Source organism: Sprattus sprattus, assembly GCF_963457725.1.
Source record: "Sprattus sprattus genome assembly, chromosome: 3".
Taxonomy (NCBI): domain Eukaryota; kingdom Metazoa; phylum Chordata; class Actinopteri; order Clupeiformes; family Clupeidae; genus Sprattus; species Sprattus sprattus.
Genome location: NC_137922.1, coordinates 42,647,981 through 42,674,864, shown reverse-complemented (window position 1 = coordinate 42,674,864; position 26,884 = coordinate 42,647,981). Strand labels below are relative to the sequence as shown.

The 26,884-nt window shown below is 43.4% G+C and overlaps 1 protein-coding gene across 1 annotated transcript; it reads left to right on the top strand.

The window, feature by feature from the left end:
- Nucleotides 1-226: 226 nt before the first annotated feature.
- nrap (nebulin-related anchoring protein) lies at nt 227-26,795 on the top strand. Its single transcript, XM_080834751.1, has 43 exons — nt 227-526; nt 898-992; nt 1,228-1,315; nt 3,235-3,339; nt 3,542-3,652; nt 3,900-4,004; nt 4,263-4,370; nt 4,492-4,596; nt 4,840-4,947; nt 5,369-5,476; nt 6,521-6,628; nt 7,202-7,315; nt 7,906-8,010; nt 8,190-8,297; nt 8,679-8,792; nt 8,925-9,023; nt 9,190-9,294; nt 9,592-9,699; nt 10,299-10,400; nt 10,581-10,778; nt 11,056-11,160; nt 11,374-11,472; nt 11,680-11,784; nt 12,122-12,229; nt 12,524-12,835; nt 13,202-13,306; nt 17,370-17,468; nt 17,967-18,071; nt 18,220-18,327; nt 18,427-18,540; nt 18,747-18,944; nt 19,203-19,307; nt 20,453-20,551; nt 20,737-20,841; nt 20,995-21,102; nt 21,542-21,853; nt 22,092-22,196; nt 23,063-23,161; nt 23,366-23,470; nt 23,578-23,685; nt 23,964-24,275; nt 24,717-24,869; nt 25,390-26,795. The coding sequence occupies exons 1-43, from the start codon at nt 455-457 to the stop codon at nt 26,086-26,088; spliced, it is 5,934 nt and encodes a 1,977-aa protein (XP_080690877.1). The 5' UTR covers nt 227-454; the 3' UTR covers nt 26,089-26,795.
- Nucleotides 26,796-26,884: the final 89 nt, after the last annotated feature.

Sequence of the window (26,884 nt, the reverse complement as noted above, 5' to 3'; positions counted from 1 at the left end):
ACAAAGCCACCCAAAGTTAACCACCTAGACGAAGGATTCTATTACATAAACACAGTAGCATCCCTGGCCCTCATCGCCCCCCTTCTCTGCAAACTGACAGACAGCTGAACAGCCAGTGAGCTGATGGACAGAGAGACAGGAAGGTGGGTGGAAACCATGTGCCCCGGTGATATGTAATGGGTCGGGTCTGTCTGTCAAAGTGGAGATCTAAGTTTAACACGGTGGAGAGAGGGAGCTAGCAAGAGGTTGACACTAGTGGGAACAGGGGACTGTCTGGGAACACTTGCCTTCGTCTGCTGCTTGGCCTGCCCTAGCCTTCTGGCTTGGAAGCAACATTATTTACTGGTTTATTTATTCTGCTTCATTATATTTTCTACTTTTTTTGACCATTCTTTTGTTACTTGAGTCTTGAGTTTTTTTTCTTCACTGAGGGTGTTTCCGAAAACAAGCAGTCATGAATATCCAGTCGTGTGCCAGGTGTGGGTTCACCGTTTACCCAGCCGAGAAGATCAACTGCATGGATCAGGTAAAAGAGAATTAAAGAATGTATGGCCATAGGTCTGCTCCTTCAGGTTATGGCTGGAATGAATGTCAGTGGATGTTCTGTTCTCCATCTGTTTTAAGAGTTACATGACTGAATACTTACAAATACTTAATCATTAGTATTTTATTGAGGAGAAAGCAATGCTGTGATGAAACAATTTCTATTTATGTGTGAGAGATGCATAGTGGCGTATGGTGTCAGCCAAATCAGTCCTGAAGACTCCTCACATTGTTTCTTAAGTGACGAATTAGATTTGAGGCATATTTCTCCAAATTAAGTCACAGCATCACATCTTATAAGGTGTGCACGTGTGTGTTTTTTTTTCTTCTTCTCTTGGCTGTCTTGGAAAACAGAACTGGCACAAAGCGTGCTTTCACTGCGAGGTCTGTAAGATGGTCCTAACTGCCAAGAACTTTGTCAGCCACCAGAAACGGCCATACTGCCAAGTGTGAGTATGACAGGGATATAAATGTGTTCCAGTTGGTGGATTCACTTCACTTGATCTTATTCCTTGCCCTGCCATTAACAGTGTAAGAAAAGAAAAAAATCAGCTAACGACACAAAAATATTCAAGGTTATTTAATTAAACAAACTCTTGGCAAGACTTGTTGTCTTTTTTTATTTCAATATTTGAAAGTGCTTCTCCGTTTCATATAACATTTGTGTGTAAATGATCTCCGTAGGCACAATCCCAAGAATAACACTTTCACCAGTGTTTATGCGACGCCCATCAATATCAACGCTAAGAAACAAGCAGAAGCTGTCAGTGAGGTGAGTGAGCGATGATGTCATGTATATCCAAGGCACATACCTTACCTCTATGGCCAGAAATGTGCTGCCATGGTCAGATGCCAGGGCCCCACAAACGATTAATACGAGTCATATGCTGTCACATTGTAAAATGGGGTCTTAAGTGAGTGTGCGGAAAGGCATACACACAATGTCCTTTTTAATGATGATATGTAGATGACAAAGGTCGCTGTGTCATAATTTCTATGACGGCTTTTAGTGTGAATCTTTATTTGTCAAGTGATGATATTAATAATCATGGTCTAAGTCATATTTCGAGTCGACCTTCGGTCAATAATATGTTGGTCTTGTATTTTTAGTGATAGTTACAAATAATGTTGTTTCTCTGTAAACAGTTAATACAATAAATACAGTAGTATGGAACATAATATTTATTGGAAAATGCTAGTTTAACCATAACTGTATAATTCACATACAACACACATTATTCGCAGAAATTCCAGCATTTAAAGAACAGGACTTCACCTATTAGAGTCAATTAGAGCAAGGAAAGTAAGTAATGTCTAGCTTGCTGAAACACAATATCACTAACGCAGTCTATTAAGACATTACTGTAATGATTAATAGAAAGGAAAAGGGGGTTGTTTAAATTTCCATTAGAATTGCTATTAGAAGTTGATTAATAAAGTGGGTCTTGTGTCTTTTACATTTGACTTAGGTATGGTTTTGACTCTGTTGTTTGAACTTAGTCCAATGGCATATTACGTTGTGGTCTCCTGTTGATTACTGCGTGGTCTAAACCAAACCTCATAGGTTTCAAATAGGTAAATCAGCCCTATTTGCAGTCTAGAGACCCCAAACCGTAACAGGCATTTCTATTTCATTAGTCTTGTAGACTGTTTTTGGAGGTATTCAGAAGCCTGGGTGACTCCAAAGGCTTGGAATGGGGACTAGGGGTCTGACTGGTGCTATTTCTGTGTTGTGACAGCGACATGACACCCCTCCATGGCCCTGCTTTATGCATTGCCAGTTAAATTTATACCTCAGGAAAGCAGCTTCACCTCTCTCTACCTCCCTCTCAATCTCTCTCTCTCTCTCTCTACCTCCCTCTCTCAATCTCTCTCTCACTCCCTCCCTCTCTCAATCTCTCTCTCTCTCTCTCTCTCTCCCTCCCTCTCTCAATATCTCTCTCCCTCTCTCCCTCTCTCTCTCTCTCGCTCTCTCAGTCTGTTCACTCTTAATGACAACACCACCTGTTTCTGTCTATCTGAGGGATGTTCCTCTACAGGTCCAGTGGCAGTGCTCTGTAAACTTAAACCTTATGAATTCTTCAGCATTACTTTAAGAAAACACCATACTTTGAAATTCTAGCTTCTTGTAAATGTACTATGTCCTTTAGGTGTAGGTAACATGTCCGCATTCTTGACCTTTTACTAACTTTTGCTAAATGACCTAAGCTTCACCTAACCTGACACCTAACATAACCATGAATATGCAATAAATAAATAAATATATATATACATATATATTGGGTATTGTGTATAAATACACCATGTTCAACCATGAGGCAAAAAGATCATGGCCACTTATGGCTGTGGCCTCTCACTTACACTTTCAGGCTGTTACTAATCATGAACGTAGACATGGAGTCCATGGAGACAAGGTTTTGATGGATTCATCCACACGATTAAAAAGGGAAATATTGTATTGATTTTGCCATCAGGTGTGTTCATACAGGCACATGATATTTACGCCAATACATTGAAAACACGACTAGATAGAGGTCAGAAATAGCAGCCATATTGGCATGCATTTGTGACAAACACAGCTATTAAACAGACAAAAGACAATTTTTATCAGGTGTTTATGGACATGATTCGTATTTACTCATGTGTTTGTGGTTACTGTGTGGGTTTAAAAAGTACTTATCTCCTTCTCAGCTCAAATATCGAGAAGAAGGGGAACGGTTTAAGTCAACTTTCCACTATGACATGAGGTCAAAGGAGCTTGAACTGGCCCGTACAGCCAGCCAGATGAGCAGTCAGGTGAGTGTCCCACTCTGTAAACATCAATGTGTTTTTCATGCAAGCTTCACTTGGTTTGTTGACTAAATAAAGTGAAGTACTATGTTCGCTGTGTTCTCATGATCTCCATCCGTGCATACGCCATACTATATATTGATCAAATATACACCATGTAAACTGACTTATTTACTGTAAGTTGATGATTTCTTCTGGAACTTTCCAGGTTGCCTACTCCGCTGAGTTTTCAGAGCAGCAGAGCTATTACTCGCAGTCACAGTCTGTGTCCCACCAGGAGATGGTCAGAGTGGCTCAAGCACAGAAGAACATAAGCAGTGTGAGTAGGAGCTACCGGAGTAGTCTGTCATTTAACGTTTCGGTGTTAGTTATGTTTTCCATTTTTTTTTTTACTTTATCCAATTATACGCTTTCAATCAAGAATGTTTTTTGTCATTGGGACTTGTATGCAGGCATTTGAAATGTCATGGACTATGGACACTGGTTACTATTTGTAGAGATGCAAGACACATTCATTCATTTTTTTATTTATAAATGTGGGTCTTGTGCCTGTTTATGCCCACCAGGTTCAGTATAAGAAGGGGCACGAGGAGCGGGTGACACAGTTCACCTCTATCACAGACTCACCTGAGATCATGCATGCTAAGACGGGCGCTGCCCTGGCCAGTGATGTGAGTACCACTTCCACTCATTACATTGACTAATCAGCTCTTAGACTTCAGACAGGCTATTTAGATAAAAGTCTATCTAGTTAAATCAGTAAAATTGCGAAAATGTAGACTAAATGCTTAAGTGAAAGAAGCAAGCCCCAAAAAACAGTTTGCAGAAAATAGAAATGGGAAGAAAATATATACAGTATATTTTTTGTTGCTTTGTCTGTTAATTGGCTTGTTTTCTATTTTTCTTGTTTTTTTTCGTTTACTAAAAAGGTGAAATACACAGAGGAATATGAGCAGTCCAAAGGTAAGGGGAGCTTCCCGGCCATGATAACCCCTGGATATGAGCAAGCCAAGAAAGCTGGAACTCTCGCCAGCAATGTGAGTCAGCACATCTCTGGAGGAGCAACTCCACAGATAACCTTGAACCTAGTTTGTAAAATATATATCAGGCGTCACTCGTTAAGTTCTTCTCCTTCGTTTGTCATGTGACTTGATTCAGGTGGAGTACAGGAAAGGGCATGAGGAAAGTTTGTCAAGGTACACAGCTGTGGCTGATACCCCTGAGGTGCTGCTGGCCAAAGCCCAGAGCCACATCAGCAGTGATGTGAGTGAACACCCTCAAGCCACACAAAGGGTGGCGCATTTGTGACTTTGTGCATTTTGTTACTGTATACTTTACACACAAAAAATCAACCATGTTTTATTTTCATTCTTGATTTGTAAAGAAACTAACAGAGGCTAAGGGTCACTGTCCTGATTCTATTATCCTGCACGACACATACTTTTTTTGACATTCATTAAACAGTATTAAAAAGGATGTTCACCTTTAAATTACTTTCATCTCCAGTATGCCTACACTGAGGGCTATGAACAGCAGAGGGGCAAAGGAAGCTTCCCAGCCCACTTCACGCCTGGGTACCAGGTGGCCAAGAAGGCCACAGAGATGGCCAGTAAAGTAAGTGACACACACAAACGGGCAAATGCTACAGTATTTTCTTTACAACACATACTTGTACAATCACTTTTAAGAAAGACTAATTTAAAAGATTATGGAACATATTCATATTCAAACACACAGGAAAACAGATGCACATGCACTCACTGACCAAATGAAGGTAGAGCACTTGGGTCAAAATAACATTTGAGCAAAATAATGCTTTTTTTATTATTTCTAGTTCATTGAGATGTGTTTGCCTTTCTAGTGTATTGAGACATCAAGTGCTGTGGACACTGAACAAAAAGGGACACACAAACAGGCGCACACACACACACACACACACACACACACACACACACACACACACACACACACACACACACACACACACACACATACACACACACCACAGATTGTAATGTGGTTGTGTCTGCTGCAGGTGAAGTACCAGCAGAAGTATGAGCAGGAGATGAGGGGCAAAGCCAGCACTGAGGTGGGCATGGCGGAGATGGTGCAGGCAAAGGATAATGCCAGCGGTTTCAGCCAGGTAAGATCTGAAACAGTATGGAGCTTAAGGCATTTCACTAGTGTAGATTTAAAGTCAATGTGTAACCAACGAGGGCTACAGTGCATTATAGGATGTGTAGTCTTTGTTATAGTGGTAAGTCTCTTGCATGTATGATTTCATGCATTACATCATTTTTTTCTGAGGCACATTATGCTAATGTACATTTACATGTTTATGTGCTATCTGTGTGTCTACGTCAAATTGCGCTCTGACTGTTGTGTACAGTGTTATAAAATGTAGGATTCACCAGATGCAGTTTTCCTTCTTAATTCTGAGTTTAGAAACAGATTTTCCCGAAACAGAGAGGACACCAGCTGTCCTGGGTTGGGTCTTTAAGGCCACATGACAGGAACTATTTAGAGCCTCTACCCAACAGCTGTCCACCATGTTTTGCACTGGAATAGGGGATATCCCAGTATAATTCACTCAGCAATTATGGGAACTTGATTTGGCCCTAAATGTGTTCATGCCCTGCAGAAGATTATTTGAACTCTTTTGGTGAACCTGCATTACCATCTTCTTTGTAGCATGTATTTAGTTTGGTGTAGCCTGAAAGAAACACATTTTGTTTAGCAGGCTTATTGATAAATTGCTCCACAGGGACCATTATGAAATAGAATTGTCTTTAGTTGCCAGCAGTCAGTATTGTCCTCTAGAGGATGAACTCAAGTATCATGGAGAATTGTGTAGTTTCATGTAATCTTTACTCAAGAATATTCATGAATCTTCATGGACTATACCCTTAATGGTATAGCTGTAATGGGATGAAGTCAGACAGATGATCTCTTTCTCTCTGTCTGTCAGTTTGTCATCGATCACATTTATTCCACGCTATAGTGTTACGGAGCTGCAGTATATTGCACGAGAGTGATTTAGAGAAATAGGACTAAAGTTTCAAAAGGGCCCACCCTGAGGTAAAACCTAAGAGTCCCCCTGTCTCTGTCTGTCAGTTTGTCGCTAAAACTAGGAGAGCCTAGCTGATGTGTGGCTATATCATGACCCCTTCCTCTATGCTCTCCATAGCTGGCTTACACAGAGGACTACGAGCAACAGAGAGGCAAGGGCAGTTTCCCGGCCATGATCACACCAGCCTACTTGCAGGCCAAGAAGGCCAACGCACTGGCCAGCAATGTGAGTATCCGTCTGCTGTACCAGTGCAGTTTGGGGCTTTTAGGGTTTGCGGGGGTGCTCTTTTCTGCTTCTGCTGAAGACCAAATGCAAAAGAGCACTTGGGTCAAAATAAGCTGGACGAGATATGTTTGCGAACTTTTTCTTACTAATTGAGATGTGTGTGTTTGTGTGCATTTCTAGTGTATTGAGACATATAGTACTGTGGACACTGAACAAAAAGGGACCCCTTACACATACACACACACACACACCTTCATCCGTCACTCTCATCACCTGTCAGCACTGCATGGAATGTGGGTCATGGAATGGATGCCTCAGTCGTGACTCCTACCAGGAATCTGATGTTGTCATTGCCGAGGACCCCAACCGCCAGATTTAGGCACACTGTCTCTGTGCATACAGGAGTTTGTGTGTGTGTGTGCGCATGTGTGGGTGTGTGTGTATGTGTGTGTGTGTGTGTGTGAGTGTATGTGTCAGTGTGCACGTGAGAAGAGTAGCTCATGCCATGAGAATGCAACCTGATAGGTGGGCTTGCGGGGTGCTTTTCTGTTCCAACCATCTTCTTTCTTTCAGCTGACATACAAGAAGGATCTTTCCAAGATGGGCTCCTCTCACTATAGTACCTTGAACTCCGAAGACAACCTGGCCATGAAAAATTCTCGTCAAGTCAACAAGATGTGCAGTGAGGTGAGACAATAAACATAGATAGCACAACCAAAACACAACAGTTTCTCAAGCAGACCCCCTCATCCCCATATATGTCCATCTCATTAACCCCTGCTGGCCTGTGTAGTAGTATGTTCCATCACGCCTAGTTTAAGACAATGTGTTGAACGCCATGGCTGTTTACATTGCCACCAAGCATAGCAGTCACACTGTGGCTGACAGCCAGGATTACAGCAGTCATCAGTCACAGGTTCCCCGGGCAGACACAAATCCTCCTCACCTGCATGGCTGGCATGTCTCGCGTGGCAGCTCTCCTGCTGAGCCGTGCCAGTCACACACGGCAGAGAATGGGCACACAGGCGACAGGCACTTTTTACACACGACGTCAGTGTCATTCCCAGCCTGATACCTGATGATCCTGGAGACACTTAGTGTATCATCACCACCCTTGATTCTTTATTTATCCACAAAGGTCAAGGTTCAATGGAGTCGTTGTGTGCTAGTGTTGAGGTCATGGTTGAGAGGGATGATGTTTTTCGGGATGCCTGTGGCTGTGCGTGTGGCTTGTTGATTGTGGTGCTTAGGAGTGACGTGTGTTTGTATGCCCGCAGGTTGAGTACAGGAAGGACCTTGAATCCAACAAAGGCCACAGCATCAACTTCTGCGACACGCCACAGTTTAAGTCCTCCAGCAAGGCTGCCAAGTTTTCCAGCGATGTGAGTGTCACGTTTGCAGCAGTGTGATGTAAAACTTTATGAGATCTATCTATATCAGGGCTATTACTGGGCATGGTAGAGTTGCTTGGCAATGACTGTTTAGCTTATTTATTCTTTATTGTAGGCATCTTCTCCAAAATGGTGCAACAATATTGTTGTGTTATTTTTGCTTATTGCAGAACAAGTATAAGGAGAAGTATACCAACCATATGAAGGGCCACTATGAAGGATCTGGACTGGACAAGAAGACCATGCATGCCATGAAAGTTAATAATTTGGCCAGCAACGTGAGTCCTCTCAGATTCCAATATCCCAAGCTGGCATAGAGTTGGCAAACTAGAGGCAGTTCATGCTGGATCTCATCATCCCATAACTAGCATAATCTAAGTGTGTGATGAAGGGCCATGAATGGCATGACCACATGAAATAAATTAGTTTTGCCTCGACCACAAAATTCAATTGAACTGCTGTGAATTCATTGTAAAAAAAAAAGACATACTACACAGAATCCACATTTTCGCATCTGCTCAAAGATATTGCGTTAAAGGAAATATATTTTTCTCTCTGTACAAATATAATTGTGTGGGTTTTGTGGCATTTGTTATAAACAGTGTTAAAATGCACCTTACAGTTGGTCTGAAGGCTGTTTTTTTTCTGAACTGTTTCAGATCGCATACAAGTCTGAATATGACAAGGAGAAGACAGAGCAAGGGGAATACAACTATCCAGCTACCATCACACCAGGATACAAGGCCCAGAGGAAACTAGACCCACTGAAGGATGTGAGTGTCTCACTAGAATCCTAATGTACTATATGGGATTGCTATTTGTGCATCATATATTGTATATAACCCCTACATATATCCTTTATGGGTAGTGTGTTATGTATGCTTACTCCTCTCTGTATTCTATAGGTGAACTACAGGCAGCACATTGACAAGTTGAAGTACCACACAGTGGCCATGACTCCTGACATAGTGCAGGCCAAGATCAACGCTCAGCAACTCAGCAATGTAAGTACGGCGCATCTCGACGGTCTGTATGTGCACACAGCGAACAGGAGCTCTATAGTATGTCCAATCACCTTTAAAACCTATGAGCATGTTTGGGAGACGTCTGAAGTTAAACATGGTGGTGCATATGTACACTGTAATAAACTGCTGCTTTTTCTCTGTGCAGTTGAACTACAGGGCTGACTATGAAAAGAACAAGAGCCAGTATACACTGTCACAAGACATGCCCGAGCTCAAGAAGGCCAAAGCCAATGCTGACTTGATCAGTGACGTAAGCAGACGCTTGAGTGCACACACACACACCGGACACACACACACACACACACACACACACACACACACACACACACACACACACACACACACACACACACACTCACACACACACACACACTCACACACACACACACACACACACACACACACACACACACACACACACACACACACACACACACACACACACACACACACACACACCGTGAAAAAAACAGAGAATACCTATCTCTCTTCTCATGAATGTGAATACTGTGGAGTAAATAACGCCACTTTATCCCTTGCATCCCAGATCAAATACAGGGAAGACTGGGAGAAGACCAAGTCCAAGGCATGTGACATCGGCCTGGAGACTCTCAACGTCAAAGCTGCCAAGGCATCCCGAGACCTGGCCAGTAATGTGAGTCCACTGATATCCTTAGGGCACCTCACAGACCCTGAAGATTGACACAGCCTTTAGGTAGCTGTTCAGTTAGCATTGTTGGTTGTGAAACTGTGACGGGCCGAGCCTCGGTTTACTGTTAAAATGTGGGGTTGGCCCAAAAAGCTCAGAGAAAGAGTGAGGGTTCAAGGTTATATTGTTTTTATTCTTCTCTCATTGAACAGAGGACAATATTCAGCAGTCAAAAAGGTCTACATGAAGGCACATACCTGACAAGACAAGACTAACTTTTTCCCCTAGACAGAACAATCAACATATAAGAGGTGGCCAGCACTATTTCTAAAAGGGGGGTAGACACAAAAATCAAACTACTTTTGGTGTGAACCTCAAATTAATTTTGGTAATGTATTGTTTTGTCAAGGACACATTAACACACCTATCATTCCCACTTCCACTAGCTGTCCAGACTATGCACTATTTAGCTTTTGTAGTTCGGGTCGGAATGCTAGTAGAAGGAAAAGCCTTCATAGAAAGACAAAATATGCCAGTAAGCAGGCTTTTACCAGAAGCAACAGTACAGTCCTAGTAAATTGGTGACATGATTGTGTGATTGACAGATCAAATACAAGGAAAACTTTATGAAGGACAAGTCAGTGTGCTTCAACGTAAGCGACTCCAAGACTCTGCACTCTCTACAGGTGCACAAGCTCAACAGTGAGGTAAGCCGCCAAAACATCATCCACACACACACTTTAGAAAAACAACACAATACGTCTATTACACAAAACGACAATTCAAGACCCTACAAAAAACTCAAAAGAGCTCATTCATGTCCTGGCATGACAGTCAGCTCCCTTCTCCTCTATTTATCTGTCTCTTCCACCTTTTCCTTCCCTCAGACTGCCTACAGGAAGGACTCAAAGGAGAAACAGACACACTGCCATCTGCCCCTGGACATGGTGAATCTCAGCCACGCCAAGAAGGCCCAAGCCCTTGCAAGCGACCTGGACTACAGGAAGAAGCTCCATGAGTACACTGTGCTGCCCGATGACATGAAGGTTGCACAGGCTAAGAAGGCCTACAATCTGCAGAGCGAGGTGAGAGAGGAGCTCATTTAGTCAATTATGGATCAGGACTGTGGAGTATAATATACAATAGTGTACAATTAGCATGAACTATTAATTAGCATAAAATTGTTACATTTTTTACTAAAATGTTCTGTTTGCTCTTTTTGTGTTTTTGTTTTAGTTTTTTTGTTTGTTTGTCTTATATGTCCGTATGTAAAGCGTCTTTGAGTACCTAGAAAAGCATTGTATAAGTTGACAGTATTATTATTATTACTATTATTATTATTAATTGGATTCATTCTGGTAGAATGTGTACCGCTCAGACCTGAACTGGATGAAGGGTGTGGGCTGGGAGGTGGACGGCAGCTTAGACGTCTCCCAGGCCAAGAAGGCAGGAGAGATGCTTAGCGAGGTGAGGATTGAGCGAGAGATGTGTGTGTGTGTGTGTGTGTGTGCGTGTGTGTGTGTGTGTGTGTGTGTGTGTGTGTGTGTGTGTGTGTGTGTGTGTGTGTGTGTGTGTGTGTGTTCGTGTGTGTGTGTTTGAGTGTGTGTGTAAGTGTGTAAGTGTGTGTGTTTTTTTCTTCTGGTGCTGATCTGACTGAACTGACCTTTTCTATCGTTACAGAAAAAGTACCGTCAGAAGGCAGACAGGGTGAAGTTCACGCAGGTGGCAGACACTCCACAGATCAAACACGCCAAGATGAGTCAGGAGCTTCAGAGCGGGGTTAGACACGCCAAACCCACACTCTCATCAATCCATCAAGTTCTGACCATTCTTTAGCAACAACACAACATTAGATACTAGGAGACACTTTTAGATCCTGAATTGTGTATAGATTTAGCTATGGCTCATAATACTCATTGATACTCTACTAAATATTGTGAGGGGTGGTTGTCCGTTTTTGACTACTATGTTGACCTTTCCCCCCAGCTGACGTACAAAGCAGACTCAGAGCACATCAAACACCAGTACACCATGACCAATGATGAGCCAGTCTTCAAGCAGGCCAAGGCCAATGCAGAGCTTCTGAGTGGGGTAAGGCCTGTCCTCACAGCACCTGTCCTCACAGCACCTGAACATCACAGCACCTTAATATCACAGTACCTGTCCTCACAGCACCTGAACATCAAATTACAAACATGCATTCCTTTAGCAGACATATCCACAGGCTTTTATCCAAAGTGACATGCAGGGTGAAGTACGTGTTTTGCCAGTGTTGCTGTGCCTTGGCAAATGAACCCATCGTCTTGATATTGTTACCATTGGTGCTCCGCTATTTGAGCTTCAGGATCACTTTTAGGGTTTGTGCTGTTTGAATGGAGTCTTTATTTTTCCGTCTCCTGACATTTTCTGTGGTTTAATTTTGTTGTAGAAAAGCTACAAGAGCAGCTGGGAGGCGCAGAGAGAGAAAGGGTTCGAGCTCCGCATGGACGCCCTGTCCATCCTCACAGCCAAAGCCAAGGGGGACCTGGCTAGTAATGTGAGTTTGCATTTGACCTCTCAAAGTTTCAATCCTTAGTGAATCGGAGACATGGAAGTCTTCGTAGTAAGAACTAAGTCGATGCAAGGTCTAAGGATTCATGACATGACTTGTTTTGTGTATTCTAATGTTTGATAATTACATTTTATATTTACTCGAAAGAGCCTCAGATAAATTAAGTCCTTGACATTTTGGTACCTATAACAATACAGGAATATGCTGAATCATAGTTATTCCTCTGACTCCATTGTAAATGCCATGAAATCAAACTTTTGCTCACTCAAATATCTGCAGGTTAAGTACAAGCAGAATTACGAGATGTCGAAAGGGAAGATGATTGGCGTGAAGACTGTGGCAGGCGACTCTCAGATGGCCCACTCCAGCATGGCCTCCAAACTCCAGAGTGGCCTCAACTACAAGAAGCAGTACGAGGACACCAAGACTAAACACAGCTCCTCTCTGGACATGCTTACTCTCACACACGCTAAAAAGGCCCAGGACATGGCCACCGACATCAACTACAGGACCTACCTGCACGATTACACCACCATGCCCAATGACATGAAGGTGCAATGGGCCAAGAACGCTTACAATCTGCAGAGTGATGTGAGTCTCCATTTATTTGAACTATATTTCCCATCATGTCTCTCTCTCATCTTGCCACCAGTGGTCCTCTTCATAACTCATCCGTCACTTACACTTCTTCTCAGACATCTGGATAAAGCAGGTTTAATTTTTACACATTAGTTAGTATATACTATATAGTAGTACACTGTGACAATTAACTCACTCTACAGCAGTGCCATAGTATACCAGTTCCAGCGTATGAAGGCATTGTGTAGAGTATAGTAGAAGTAGTAGTAGTAATAGTAGTAGTAGTAGTAGTAGTAGTAATACTACACTGGGTGGCTTGAATGTCTGATCATGGAGCTAGTTGTTACGGTGTGAGATAACATACATTTGTATCCTCAGAAAACCTATCGCTCTGATCTGAACTGGATGAGAGGAGTTGGCTGGATGGCTGGAGTTGGCCTTGATGTGCAGCAGGCCAAGAAGGCAGGAGACCTCATCAGCGAGGTATGGTACCGAACTCCCTTGGCACTTAGCCTGCATTTAGCCAGCATTTAGCTACTTGGTTAAGGGATACGTTGGTACTTCAATTCAATTCAATTCAATTTTATTTGTATAGCGCCATAACAATACAATTGCCTCTCGGCGCTTAACAGAGCCCAGAGCCTGAACCCCCTTAGTGCATGCACAACGGCAACAGGGGCAAGAAAAAACTCCCTGTTAGGCAGGAAGAAACCTTGAGCTGAACCACGGCACATAAGGGGGGACCCATCTGCTTGAGGTCGGCCGGGTGGAGACAGGAAGGTGGGACGGGGGGAAGGGGGGAAGGGGAAGGGTAGTGTGGCAGAAGGGGAAAGGAAGCAACAGGGGCAATACACAGCCAGCATTTGGTCACTGGACATATGTGTACATACATCTGGTGGTAAATACATGATACAGACAAGACCAGATTACTGTGGCAATAGGGTTACTGTTACAGGGGTAGGGGATGTAGGGACAGAGAAACATTTCGGTGGAGGCAATAATGTATATTGTACATAAATGCTAGCATAGGGTATTGGGTAGAGTAGGTGTACGGCAATGCAGTGGCAGTGGGTGCGGTTGGCCGAGGGTTTCTCTAGGTAGACCAGGTAGAGAGACTACGTGCAGAGTGGTGGGGGTGGGGAGGGAAAGTTCCACATCCATCAGCGATTGGAACACGCCTGGCTCCGGGGAGGCAGTGGACCATGCAGGGGCCGCTTGTTGAAGGGGGGGGTGTGGACATCTCGGACCATGGAGCTGCCGATGACCAGGGTGGGGGTCGTCACATCCAGCGGGAGAAGTCGTCAAGGGGATGATGACTGAGTTGAGGGCCCAGGATGGGGAGCAGGGCGGCGTGGGCGATGCTGGTGTTGCTCTGGAGCCGGTCTGCAGGGGCGTTTCGGGGCGGGCTGAGGAGGGGAGTGATCAGGCCCAGGAGGCTCCTCCTGATCCATCTAACAAACAGGAAATGACGAATCAGTCTGCAGGTCTGTTAGTCGGGAATCAGCACGAACAAACACACAGATGAATCATTTCACCAACCAGGGACATGTCATCTGTGTGTCGGTTTGCCTGTTGCATATTGCAATACTTAGATATGTTTAGTTTTTCTGGCATTGAACATTTTGTTTTTTGTTGTGATCTGTTTGCCGGGGCCGTACATGCATCCACTCGGCAAACAGGAAACACATTTGATGTTGCGGTACTGAATTACAAGTAGGAATTTAATTTGTTTTTTGTTGTGATCTGTTTGCCGGGGCCGTACATGCATCCACTCGGCAAACAGGAAACACATTTGATGTTGCGGTACTAAATTACAAGTAGTAATTTAATTTGTTTTTTGTTGTGATCTGTTTGCCGGGGCCGTACATGCATCCACTCGGCAAACAGGAAACACATATGATGTTGCGGTACTAAATTACAAGTAGTAATTTAATTTGTTTTTTGTTGTGATCTGTTTGCCGGGGCCGTACATGCATCCACTCGGCAAACAGGAAACACATTTGATGTTGCGGTACTAAATGCAAGTAATATTTGAATTTGTGTTCGGATATGTCTGGGTGGCTGGTACAGCAGGTGATTGGTTTGTTGGCGCGGTTACTTTTGGCTATATGATGCACTAAAGAGGAATGTCTTAAGTCTTGATTTGAATATAGGCACGGTGTCTGCAGCTCTGATGGAGGCAGGGAGATTGTTCCAGAGGAGAGGGGCTTGGTAGCTAAATGCTCTCCCTCCTATTGTGGTCTTTGATATTCTTGGAATTACCAGGAGGCCTGCACTCTGGGAACGGAGCAGCCTTGGAGGGCAATAGGGGACGACTAATTCCTTGAGGTAGTTTGGAGCCAGATCGTTTAGGGCTTTATATGTTAGCAGGAGTACTTTGAAGTCGATTCTACTTTTAACGGGGAGCCAGTGCAAAGAAGCGAGTACCGGTGAGATGTGTTCATATTTTTTAGTTCTGGTGAGTGTACGAGCAGCAGCGTTCTGTATAAGTTGGAGGCTCTTTATTGTGTTGATGCTGCATCCGGACAGGAGAGCATTACAATAATCGAGGCGGGAAGTAATAAATGCGTGGATTAGTTTTTCTGCATCTTGGAGGGATAGGACCTTTCTAATTTTGGCAATATTGCGTAAATGAAAAAATTATGTCTTTGAGATCTGTTTTATGTGTGAGTCAAGTAGGAGGTCTTGGTTGATAGTTACACCAAGGTTTTTGATGTTAGTGTTGGGTGTTGGGAAGCCATTGAGTGTGGGTAAATGGGCAGATAGTGTAGTTCTCAGTTGATCGGGGCCTACAAGCATAACCTCAGTTTTATCAGAGTTGAGGAGCAGGAAGTTGCTAGTCATCCAAGATTTTACATCATGGAGGCAAGCTTCTATCTTGGGTAGATGTACAATTTCATCAGGTTTCATTGATAGGTAGAGTTGGGTGTCGTCAGCATAGCAATGGAAGTTAATGCCATGTTTCCTTATGACAGCACCTAAGGGTAGCATATAGAGGGAAAAAAGCAGTGGTCCAAGGACAGAGCCTTGTGGGACACCGTAGCTTACTCTGGTGTGATTTGACGACTTCTCATGGACATGAACAAATTGATGGCGATCAGAGAGGTAAGATCTAAACCAAGATAGGGCACAACCTTTGATGCCAACGTCATGTTCAAGTCTCTGTAACAGGATCAGATGATCTATAGTGTCGAAAGCAGCACTAAGGTCTAGGAGAACTAATATTGAGGTGCACCCATGATCAGATGCAATTAGTAGGTCATTTAAGACTTTGACTAAGGCCGTTTCAGTACTGTACTCTAGGCTACAAGGGTTATGAGAGAGCAACTTCTGCCAAGGAGCAAAGTGTCTGGCTAGCTAAGCAATATCTGAGTGACTGCACGGCAGATACTATAACTGAAACCTGGACCTCCACTGCAATGTGGAGATATGTTCCTCTAGAATCGGCTAGCCCATGCTTTGCTAATATTGTTTGTAGGTCAGTAGCTACACTTTGTAGACGGTTAGGCAACTGAGTGTATGCTTGGCATTCATAATTACATAAGCTCTGAAACGAGGTCAAGGTCAAGTCGTTATTTTATGGCGGTGGTTAGCCTATATTTAGAGGAAAAGGAGTGCTGATGAAAAACTATTTGACAGTTAGTTAGTTAAGGACCTTAGAACATGAGAAAAACTCCTTTCTTAGCTTTTTATGTACAATCACACTTTTTTTATCAAAGTAGTTGAACATATTAAGCTAATACTTATGTCTTATTTTTTGATATTGGCAGAAAGTGAAGAATTTGAGGCTAAGTAAATGTTCTCAGTTGACAGGACTATTAATGTAAGTGTTAAATGTGCACTGGTTAATTACCACTGAGTCTTGTCAGTCTGTATTTGAAAAAGTTCCAATTCTAAAATAGCCATCCCGTAATTTATCCTGTGTAGCCTAGGAGGACATGCTATTAGAAGTGCTGATCCTTTACGGAAATATATTTATATATTTACAATCAATCTTCATAAAGTGCGCTAGCTAACAGCTAGCGTGACCATTATTAGTCCCTTAGCGTGCAAGTTGTGGAGTGCCCAAAAAAAGACTGTGGCAAGCCCCGGGCTTGAGTTTCTGTGAGGGAAAACTTGAATCACCTTCCAATAGAATCAAACTATCCCAAGGATAGGAAGAAATTAGTCAACAAAAACACTTTAGAGAAGCTGAGGAGCTTCATCACAGAATGTTTTAGCAAATGACTGGTGAAGGCTAATTCCTTAACTTTTTGACGTGGAAAATGTTCGAGATCCAGTTTTCATTTTAGATTTCAAAATTCCATATGTGGCTAGTGGTTAGGTCATCAGACAAGATCACACTTGTACTTAAAGGGTCAGAGGAGGCAGATAGTGTTTTGATACAATATTGATAGAAAATGTTTCTGCCATCATCTCTTGACCCGACTAGTAGGGTATATTTCCCCACACAGTTTTTGGGGTTGGTTCCTTTCATGTAGTCTCATTCAGTGGTGCAGCCTGTGTGCTGGATGTAAGAGCATGCCTTATCTGGTGTGTGTTTCAGAAAAAGTACCGTCAGCACGTGTCCGATCTGAAGTTCACCAGCGTGGAGGACACGCCGGAGATGGTGCAGGCCAAACTCAGCAGCAAGCTCAACCTGGATGTAAGCCACCTGAACTCTTTCACCCTACTATGAACACACTGGCTCGCCCCGGCATGGGCTTTTTATTGCTCTCGTAATTAGAATCCCTTGAAGGAGATGTCCAAGTCTAAACTAACTCAGTCATGTCCTGGGATATATAAAAAAAAGCCATTTTAGAATGTGACAATTTCAGACCTGGAAACTCTGGATGCATAATATTTGGCAGTTGGTCGGGATCCATTTAGTCTCCATTATGGATCAAGTACACATTTTTGTATGTTTTAATGAAATTTTAGTGTACTGCAATGTTTTCCATTATCATGAAAAGCTTTTTTCATGTATTCATTGTATGTGCACCTTTGTGTAGGTTAAACTTGTACTGTAGAATTTTTTTAGAATCAATAGACATTTTTAGAATGTATCTATTGATGATAAATGGCTGACGCATTAGTTCTGGATGGTATTGGATTAGTTGAGTGATGTTTCTCAGTCAGAGTGAATTTACTGTCGTGTTTACAGCGTCTATACAGAGAGAAGGGAGAGAGTGCCAAACACAACTACACTCTGACAGGTGACCTCCCGGAGCACGTACAGGCCCGACAGAACGCCATGAACATCAGTGATGTAAGGACCTGGTTTCACCCAGACTTCACCATGTTGTTGTCTTTTATTTTGTAATGTGGCATTGGTGCATGGACCCCATTGCAGTCATCAAAACAGTTGTTAATTGTTATCTTTTTTACTTACTTATCTTCGTCTTTGTCGTTCACAGAAACGTTACAAAGAGTCTTGGACAAAGATCAAAGATGCCGGCTACCATTTACGTCTGGACGCCATTACTTTCCAGGCTGCTAAATCTTCGAATGACATTTTCAGTGATGTAAGTCTGACAGTGACATTTCTCCATGGGTGCATTTGCAAGCAGAGCTCCTCAGTAAAAGGAAGAATGTAATGGCATTGTTCATTTCACCCCTTCCAGCAAAAATACAGGCAGCAGTTTGAGAAGTCCAAGGGTAAGATGATTGGTCTGAAGGGTCTGCAGGACGACATAAACATCGCCCACTCTGTCAACTCCACCAAACTGCATAGTGATGTGAGTACCAAGCCTATGATAGCGCAAGCCTTTGGGATAAAGGACATTTTCACATGTCCTGTATTATTTTAACAATTGCATGTCCCCTCTCTGAAATTTACGACCCACATTGATTCATATTTATTACTATGTTTATATTCATGTGAACTCCTATATTTATGCATTGCTCCCTTATCATGCCTTATGTCCTCTTTCCCCTCCTGTAGATCACATACAAGAAGGACTCCACCAAAGTGCACTCCCAGTTCCACCTGCCCATGGACATGCTGGAGGTGGCCCACGCCAAGAAGGCCCAGGCGCTGGCCAGCGACCAGGACTACAGGCTCATGTTGCACCAGTACACCTCCCTGCCGGACGACATGAAGGTGCAGGCGGCCAAGAGAGCCTATGAGCTGCAGAGTGACGTAAGTGTCCAGAAGGATATCTCCCTCAGTGTCACACGTGATGTGCGCAGGTGCACTATGGATCTACTTCCAGTTGTGTTAAACGTTTCTCATGTTATCTCTGGTATCTCATGTTATATCTATTGATTCAAGAAACACATCTATCTACATCACAATGTGAAATAGTGTATATGTGTGTGTGAGTGTGTGTCTGTGTCTATCTCATTGTGTTTGTGTAGTGTATCTGTACTTACTGTAGTGTGTTTGTCTTTTGTGTAGAAATCGTACCGCTCTGACCTGAACTACCTGCGTGGTGCGGGCTGGATTGCCACTGGGGCTCTGCAGATCGAGGGCTCCAAACGCGCAACAGACCTCATCAGCGATGTAAGCGCTTATTCTTAAAACATGCAGCTCCTCACACTTAAAGGGATAGTTCGGGATTTTTGAAATTAATCTGTATGGCATCCCCATCACCAGTGTCGTGCAATCACACTGACTTACCCCTGGCAGCGTCCTGTGAGCAGAGTTCTCGTCCAGCTTTGGTCAAGCCGAAAGTAGTCCGGCAGGTTTGCTAGACCCAGCAAAATAAAACGTTTCTCTTCCCAAAACATTATGTGTTCAAAAGAGTGATATATTTGCATCCCAAAAACATGGTAGTGGAAAAAGTCACACCTCGTTATCACTTGGCCCTATTTTCTCTCTGTTCAGTACGCGCGATACCGCAACCTGACAGCTAGGGCCTAACCGTTTGATTTGCGAAAGTTGATTTGTGAAAGTTTGATTCGCCAAAGTTGCCTGAGAGAAACGTCCGTCACAGGAAAACGATAAAATTTGATAAAATTGACATTAAGCTGAGTGTAAAAAAAATGGCGAAGGCTTGCGACTATCCAGGTTGTGGCAACAAAGATGATGGTGAATCGACTCTCAGTTTTCATCGTTTTCCTGTGACGGACGTTTCTCTCAGGCAACTTTGGCGAATCAAACTTTCGCGAACCAACTTTCGCGAATCAAACAGGTAGGCCCTAGCTGTCAGGTTGCGGTATCGCGCGTACTGAACAGAGAGAAAATAGGGCCAAGTGATAACGAGGTGTGACTTTTTCCACTACCATGTTTTTGGGATGCAAATATATCACTCTTTTGAACACATAATGTTTTGGGAAGTGAAACGTTTTATTTTGCTGGGTCTAGCAAACCTGCCGGACTACTTTCGGCTTAACCAAAGCTGGACGAGAACTCTGCTCACAGGACGCTGCCAGGGGTAAGTCAGTGTGATTGCATTACACTGGTGATGGGGATGCCATACAGATTCATGTCAAAAATCCCGAACTATCCCTTTAAGAAACAGTCGTTGTTGACATAGCAATCTGAGTATCTGATCTGAAAATAAGATTTGCGCCATCACAGCAGACAAATATTTTAAGTACTTCAATGCTGCTGAAGTGAGAGTTTTGACATAATGTAGATGATATAGTTGATACTAAGGATCAATCAACGATTATCCTCATCATTGTTTGCTTTCCACTCTTCAGAAAAAGTACCGCCAGCAGGCCTCTTCCTTCAAACACACCTCTGTGACTGACTCTCCAGATATGGTCCATGCCAAGTTTAGCAACAAGTTAACCAATGAGGTGAGAAGCCCCAGCCTAATGACAAGTACATTTTCTACTGACACTTTTCATAAGACCCGTCTTCATGATTTAGTAACAAAAGTGGCTTGTGTTGGTAGTGGTAGCTTTACAAACACACTCAGACTGTCCCTGAGATGTTGTATGGACAGGGGATTCATTTAAAATCTTACTGAAATGTTATGTAGCGGCTGTACAAAGAGGCTGGTGAGAATGCGCGTCACCACTACACAATCACAGCAGAGAGACCAGAAATCACCCAGGCAAAGATCAATGCTGCCAACTACAGCGATGTAAGTGTACCAAACTCTCTCTTTCTCTCTCGCTCTCTCTCTCTCTGTACGTGTTTGTATAGAGAGAGAATAAATGTTCGTAAAGAATAAGCTGAAATTGCATTCATTGCTAAGGGGGCGGTGATTTATTGTGTCATTGTTTTTTTTTTGCAGAGTAAGTATAAAGAGTCGTGGCATACCCTAAGAGCCCAGGGCTATAAACTGACCATGCAGGACATACCCTTCCAGTCAGCCAAGGCATCCACAGGCCTCGCCAGTGATGTAAGTCCCCACATTCAACTCATGTAAACACCCCCTCACGATGCCTATGCCCGCTTCTATTTCTGTGGCCTCTAAATCAACCTTTGCATGAAACGAGAGATTTGATTCTGTGAACAGGTGTCAGGGTACTTGGTACTTTTGAGTATTTGAGAAAACCACTCGGTTTTAATCTGAGAGGATCGTAAGGTAGTACTAGATCAGTATTGATGAAACAAGACAATAACACAAATCATTTGAAGCTAGTTTGATACAACTCTCCCCATGAAATGTGTTTGAAATAAGGCTAAAGTAGTAGTAGTAGTGGTAAGGGGCTAAGTGATTAGGCAATTGCTCATTGGTATGTGGGAGAGGCAAAAGCCATGATGGCTACATTTACACAGCTCATCTCTCATCTCCCAGACCCAAAGTGATGGTTACTTTGTCTTGCCTGCATCTGTAGGTCCAGTACAAGCACACCCACGTGCTGGAGAAAGGCAAGCACATCGGGGTGCACAGCGTGCAGGAGGACCCCCTGCTGGCCCACTGCATGCAGATGGGCCGTCTCCATAGCGACCAGCAGTACCGCAGGGACGCCCTGAGCACCAGCGGCCAGTACCACCTGCCTCTGGACCTGGTCAACCTGGTCCACGCCAAGAAGGCCCAGGGCCTGGCCAGCGACCAGGACTACAAGACCCGACTCCATGAATACACTGTGCTGCCGGACGACATGAAGGTCCAGTGGGCCAAGAAGGCTTACGACCTGCAGAGTGATGTAAGGGGGGGGGTAGAGAGAGAGAGAAGGAGAGGGAAATATATAGAGAGAGAGACAGAGAGAGAGAGGCCATAGTCTCTATCTGTGACTGTTATAGCTCTCCTTTCCCCCACAAGCTCACTTTGAATAAATGTCTATTTGTATGAATAATAGGGTAAAACATGAGATGTACCCTTCTACATTACCCAAGGGTTTGGTTTAGTTACTTATTCTCTCCCTTCGGTCATGTCTCCCACAGAAAGTGTACAAGTCAGACCTGACCTACATGAAGGGTGTGGCCTGGGACTCTGTGGGTGCGCCTCAGCTGGAGTCGGCCAAGAAAGCAGGAGACTTGATCAGTGACGTGAGTGCTCTAAGTCCATCACTGCCTGGTCTCTTATCATGTTCACATGAGTATAGCCATTTAAAACCTCAATACTTCCACTTCCTCTCCTTTCCTTAACTCGCACTTACAATAGTTACATTCCTACACTTTTTATTCCTTATGTAAAGTAGTATTTATTGTTATGCTAGGTCTCTATTGCTCATAGCTGGATTGTTATCTCTTTTGTACGTCGCATTGAATAAATGTAAATGTAAATGTCAATACCGTTTAAACAATATTTAATTTCATTCATAGAAATCAATATTACTTTTGATTAGGGGTGGTAATCTCTTGGCACCTCACGATTCGATTCGATTCGAAATCGAATCTGATTCAAAGGTCAACGACTATCGATTCTAAACCAGTTATCGATTATCAATTCTATACCGATAAAATGATTATCGATGCATCTCGATTTTTAAAACATTTGAGTTTTCTTCTCAGAGGTTGCTATTCAATTCCTACTTTGTGTTTGATAATTAAAGAAAATCAACAGATTAACTACCTTCTCTTTTTTTTCTTAGAGAAAAAGCTTTTCCTTGTCACTTTCGATGAACAATGCAATAATCGATGCAGCTTGCATTTCAACACAATATGGATGTAAATTTAATTTAAATATATATATTTTTTTATCGATTATGAACTTTTCTGAATCGAGACAGAATCGTTCTAGACTAGAGAGAATCGAAAGAAATCGAAAAATCCTATCTACTTTTGGTACAGATATCTTTTATCCTGAGAGCTTTTTGATGACTTTACATGGAATTTCTTCTAGGCTGGTGAAAATGTACCTTATATGGTGCATATGAAAAAAAAAAATTAAACTTGAGTATTATCTCTTACAGAAGAAGTATCGTCAGAACGCCGACGGCATCAAATTTACCTCGGTGGCAGATTCCCCTGACATTCTCCATGCTAAAAACAGCTACCTGCAATGCAGTGAGGTAGGAGACTTTCAATATGAACCCATTTTGTTGTTATCTTGTTGTTATGCTGATAATGGATACCTAAATATAGTGTGATCACAGTGTTTGCTGTCGGGTGGTTATTTGTTGACCTTATTTGACTTGATTTTGACTTTAAACTGTTTTGTTCTTTTTGTAATTCTTTGCATTCTGAGCATCCATTAATGTGTGTGGTTGTTGCAGAGGCTCTACCATTCTGGAGACCCGGATGCCATGAACAAGTACACTCTCTCGGCCGACAACCCTGACTTTGTCAGGGCAAGACTTAACGCACAGCAGATAAGCGATGTAAGACAACTGTTCTCTGAGTGGAAGTAGGGGCTGAAATATTCAATTACCCCAACCCCAAAGCCTCCTACAGATTGACCTGATCCGCCAATGTCTCCCCCCTACAGAAAGTCTATAAAACTTCAGGAGAGATGGTGAAATCGGCAGGATGTGACCTGAGGCTAGATGCCATCGCCTTCCAAACAGCCAAGGCCTCCAGAGAGATTGCCAGTGATGTGAGTTTACTAGGAAAGCATTTCCTCTGTTGATGTCATCCAAATTCAAAAATGGCAGGTGGTAAACATGGTAGCAGAGCAAGCATACACGACAGGAAACCTTTTTAAAATGAATTCAAAACCATCTAAAACATGGTTATTTACACACATAGTCTAGGTAATTCGACTACAATGTGGATTGTGAAATTTCCGTTCTATGTTTTGACTAAATTGCTCACACCTGTGCAGTTAAGCATAGGTAACCTAGCATACAAGTGACTTGCTTAAAACCTTTTCAGTTCCGCTACAAAGAGGCGTTCGTGAAGGGCAAGGGCCAGCAGGTGGGGATGCTGAGTGTGGAGGACGACCCCAAGATGGTGCACTCGCTGGCCATGGGCAAGCTGCACAGCAACACCGAGTACAAGAAGCAGTCCCACGAGATGCACTCGCAGTTCAAGATGCACGCCAACCAACCCGAGTTCCTGCAGGCCAAGAAGAGCCAGGCTCTGGCCTCAAACAACAGCTACCGCACGCGGCTCCACGACTACACCTGCGACCCTGAGCAGCTCAATATGAAACACGCCAAGAAAGCATACAAGCTGCAGAGTGATGTGAGTACCGACGACTCTAGAAAGTGCTGCTTTATGCTTTAACGCTTTTGGTTCTAAAGTCTTCTTTTGGAACGTAATGTAATAAATACTGATGGCAGTGAATGACTGTCTCGTGTGCATTGTGATATGTCTTAGATATGAGACAACAAAAATTGTAAAATAAAATGTGAGTAAACGTGAACATTTATTCTGATTCACTGTACGTAGCGGGCTCCAACTGTTGTTATCATTGTCTCTGTATGTAACATCATGCAGTATGTATGAAATAGCTATGAAATAGCTGCTCTATAATTATTAATTCTGTGGTTCCAAATACAGCTACTTGGTCCATTAAATGCGTTCAACGGCAGTGACTGACTGTAACTATGTTAGATATGAAGCATTAAGGTTCTATGAAGCATGTAGGGTTCATGCTATTAACTCTGACGGTTCCCCTTGCAGGTGGACTACAAGTCAGACCTGAACTGGACTAAGGGAGTGGGCTGGACCCCTCCAGGCTCCCATAAGGCAGAGATGGCCCGCCGTGCCCGCGAGCTGGGCCTGGCAGAGGGAGTGGATGCAGACGAGGCCATTGCCAAGTACCAGCACCTACTGGTAAGGAACAGCAGACTCAGTGCAACTAGTATTTAACATTATTATGTTAAGTAGACACTACATAGAGTTTTTTATAGCAACTTGACATTAGTAGGTTACTTGATGCTAAATGCAAACACGTTGGTTACATAACCCATACAACCATTAGGTGACTACAAGCAAAACTTGTAGTTCAAAAGCATTCAATGTTACCAATGGTATCAGCGCTTCTACAGCTGTCACCTTTACTGAAGCTCAACATGTATTTAGCAAGTGGTTTAAAAAAAAAAATACATAGATATATTTTTGGGCTTTTTGCCTTTAAAGAGATAGGACAGTGAAAGTTTGGACAGGAAATGAGATGGAGAGAAGAGGTGGGCAGTGGGATCGGGAAATGGATTCGAACCCGTGTCCCAGTGGGCGTTCAAGCTCGTAGATGGTCAGGGCTGCTGCTTGCGCCACAGTGCCCCATTTAGCAAGATGTTTTATCCACCTACTTTAATGTCTGTCCTCACTCTCATGTTACTACGTATCATCTCAGATGTACCAGCGCCAGCTGATGATGGAGCAGCAGCAGCAGGAGGAGGAAGAGTCCGCCAACCAGGCGGAGAACATGGAGGAGTTCCTCCAGCCTGGTGTCAACATGGACGCCATGGAGGTCCTCCACGTCAAGAGGAAGAAGGTCCAGACCATCAATACCAACTTCAGGAAGGCCGGTGCCACCCCGCCACCCAGCCACGCCCAGTCCTCATCCGCCATGCAGTCCGCCACCGCCTCACATAATACCGCTCTGGCCTCCAGCTCCTCTAACTCCATGCAGTCCGCCGTCACCTCCCAGAATACCGCTCTGGCCTCAAGCTCCTCTAACTCCATGCAGTCCGCCGTCACCTCCCAGAATACCGCTCTGGCCTCAAGCGCCTCTAACTCCATGCAGTCTGCCATCACCTCACAGAATACCGCTCTGGCCTCAAGTGCCTCTTCTACCATGCAGTCGACCGTCATCTCCAAGAATACCGCTCTGGCCTCAAGTGCCTCTTCTGCCATGCAGTCGACCGTCATCTCCAAGAATACCGCTCTGGCCTCCAGCTCCTCATCTTCCATGCAGTCCACCATCATCTCCAAGACTACCGCTCTGGCCTCGAGCTCTTCATCCACCATGTCATCCACCAAGCAGTCTGCCGTCATCTCCCAGGCTACCGCTTTGGCCTCCAGCTCCTCTAACACCACTATGTTAGACTGATGGTCCTTGTTGTTTTAATCATCGATGTACTTATCAATGTTTTTTATGATGTAGAAAACTACTGTAGAGCCTGGAGCTTATATCAACAGTAACACTGAGCTGATGAGCAGTTGAGGGCCTTAGGTGGGGAAACTCTATACTGAGAGAATTTTGCATGTAAACCAATGAGATAGTGTGGAAAGAGGTGGAGAGGAATGTCAGCCAAGGATGATGTCAGAATATAAGATGGAGGTTAGTGTGTGCTGGCATTGAGAGGGTTAACAGGAAGTTGATTTTGATTGGTGTGTTTCTATGCATGTGTAAACTGAGAGCTGGATTTGCCACAAGTGTGACAGTAGCTTCTAAGCAAAAAGGCAAACGGAATGTCATTTTTTTTTATTATTTGAAATGAAAGGAGGTACTTGTAAAGTGAGTCTCAACAATACGTAAGTGTGTTCTTTTACAAAGAGTAGGCTTTAGGCAATACAATCATTGTGGTCTCAAACACCACAGCCTTGTGCACTGGCAATGTGTCTAGCGCCCCTTTGTGGCAGTCTTTAAATGGATGGCCTTGTGTTTGAACACATACTGTATGTGATTTTTACTTGGATGACTGACCGGTTCAGCTTTATTATATAGAAACTCAGCCAATAGGCCATGGTGTTTGACAAAAGTGAGAATGTTTGGTTATAACTTTCAAAAGGAAAATAAATGTTTCTCAACTGCAACTGCTTCAGCAACCTTGCTACAATGTGCACACACACATAGAACCAACACACACAGACGCTTACATGTGCACACAGACACACACATTGAT

Excerpts from the sequence above, each read along its gene's own strand:
- nrap (XM_080834751.1), top strand. The coding sequence starts at position 455 with ATGAATATCCAGTCGTGTGCCAGGTGTGGGTTCACCGTTTACCCAGCC. Across the intron at positions 993-1,227 it reads AAACGGCCATACTGCCAAGT|GCACAATCCCAAGAATAACA; the intron begins GTGAGTATGACA and ends TGATCTCCGTAG. Across the intron at positions 4,597-4,839 it reads AGAGCCACATCAGCAGTGAT|TATGCCTACACTGAGGGCTA; the intron begins GTGAGTGAACAC and ends TTTCATCTCCAG.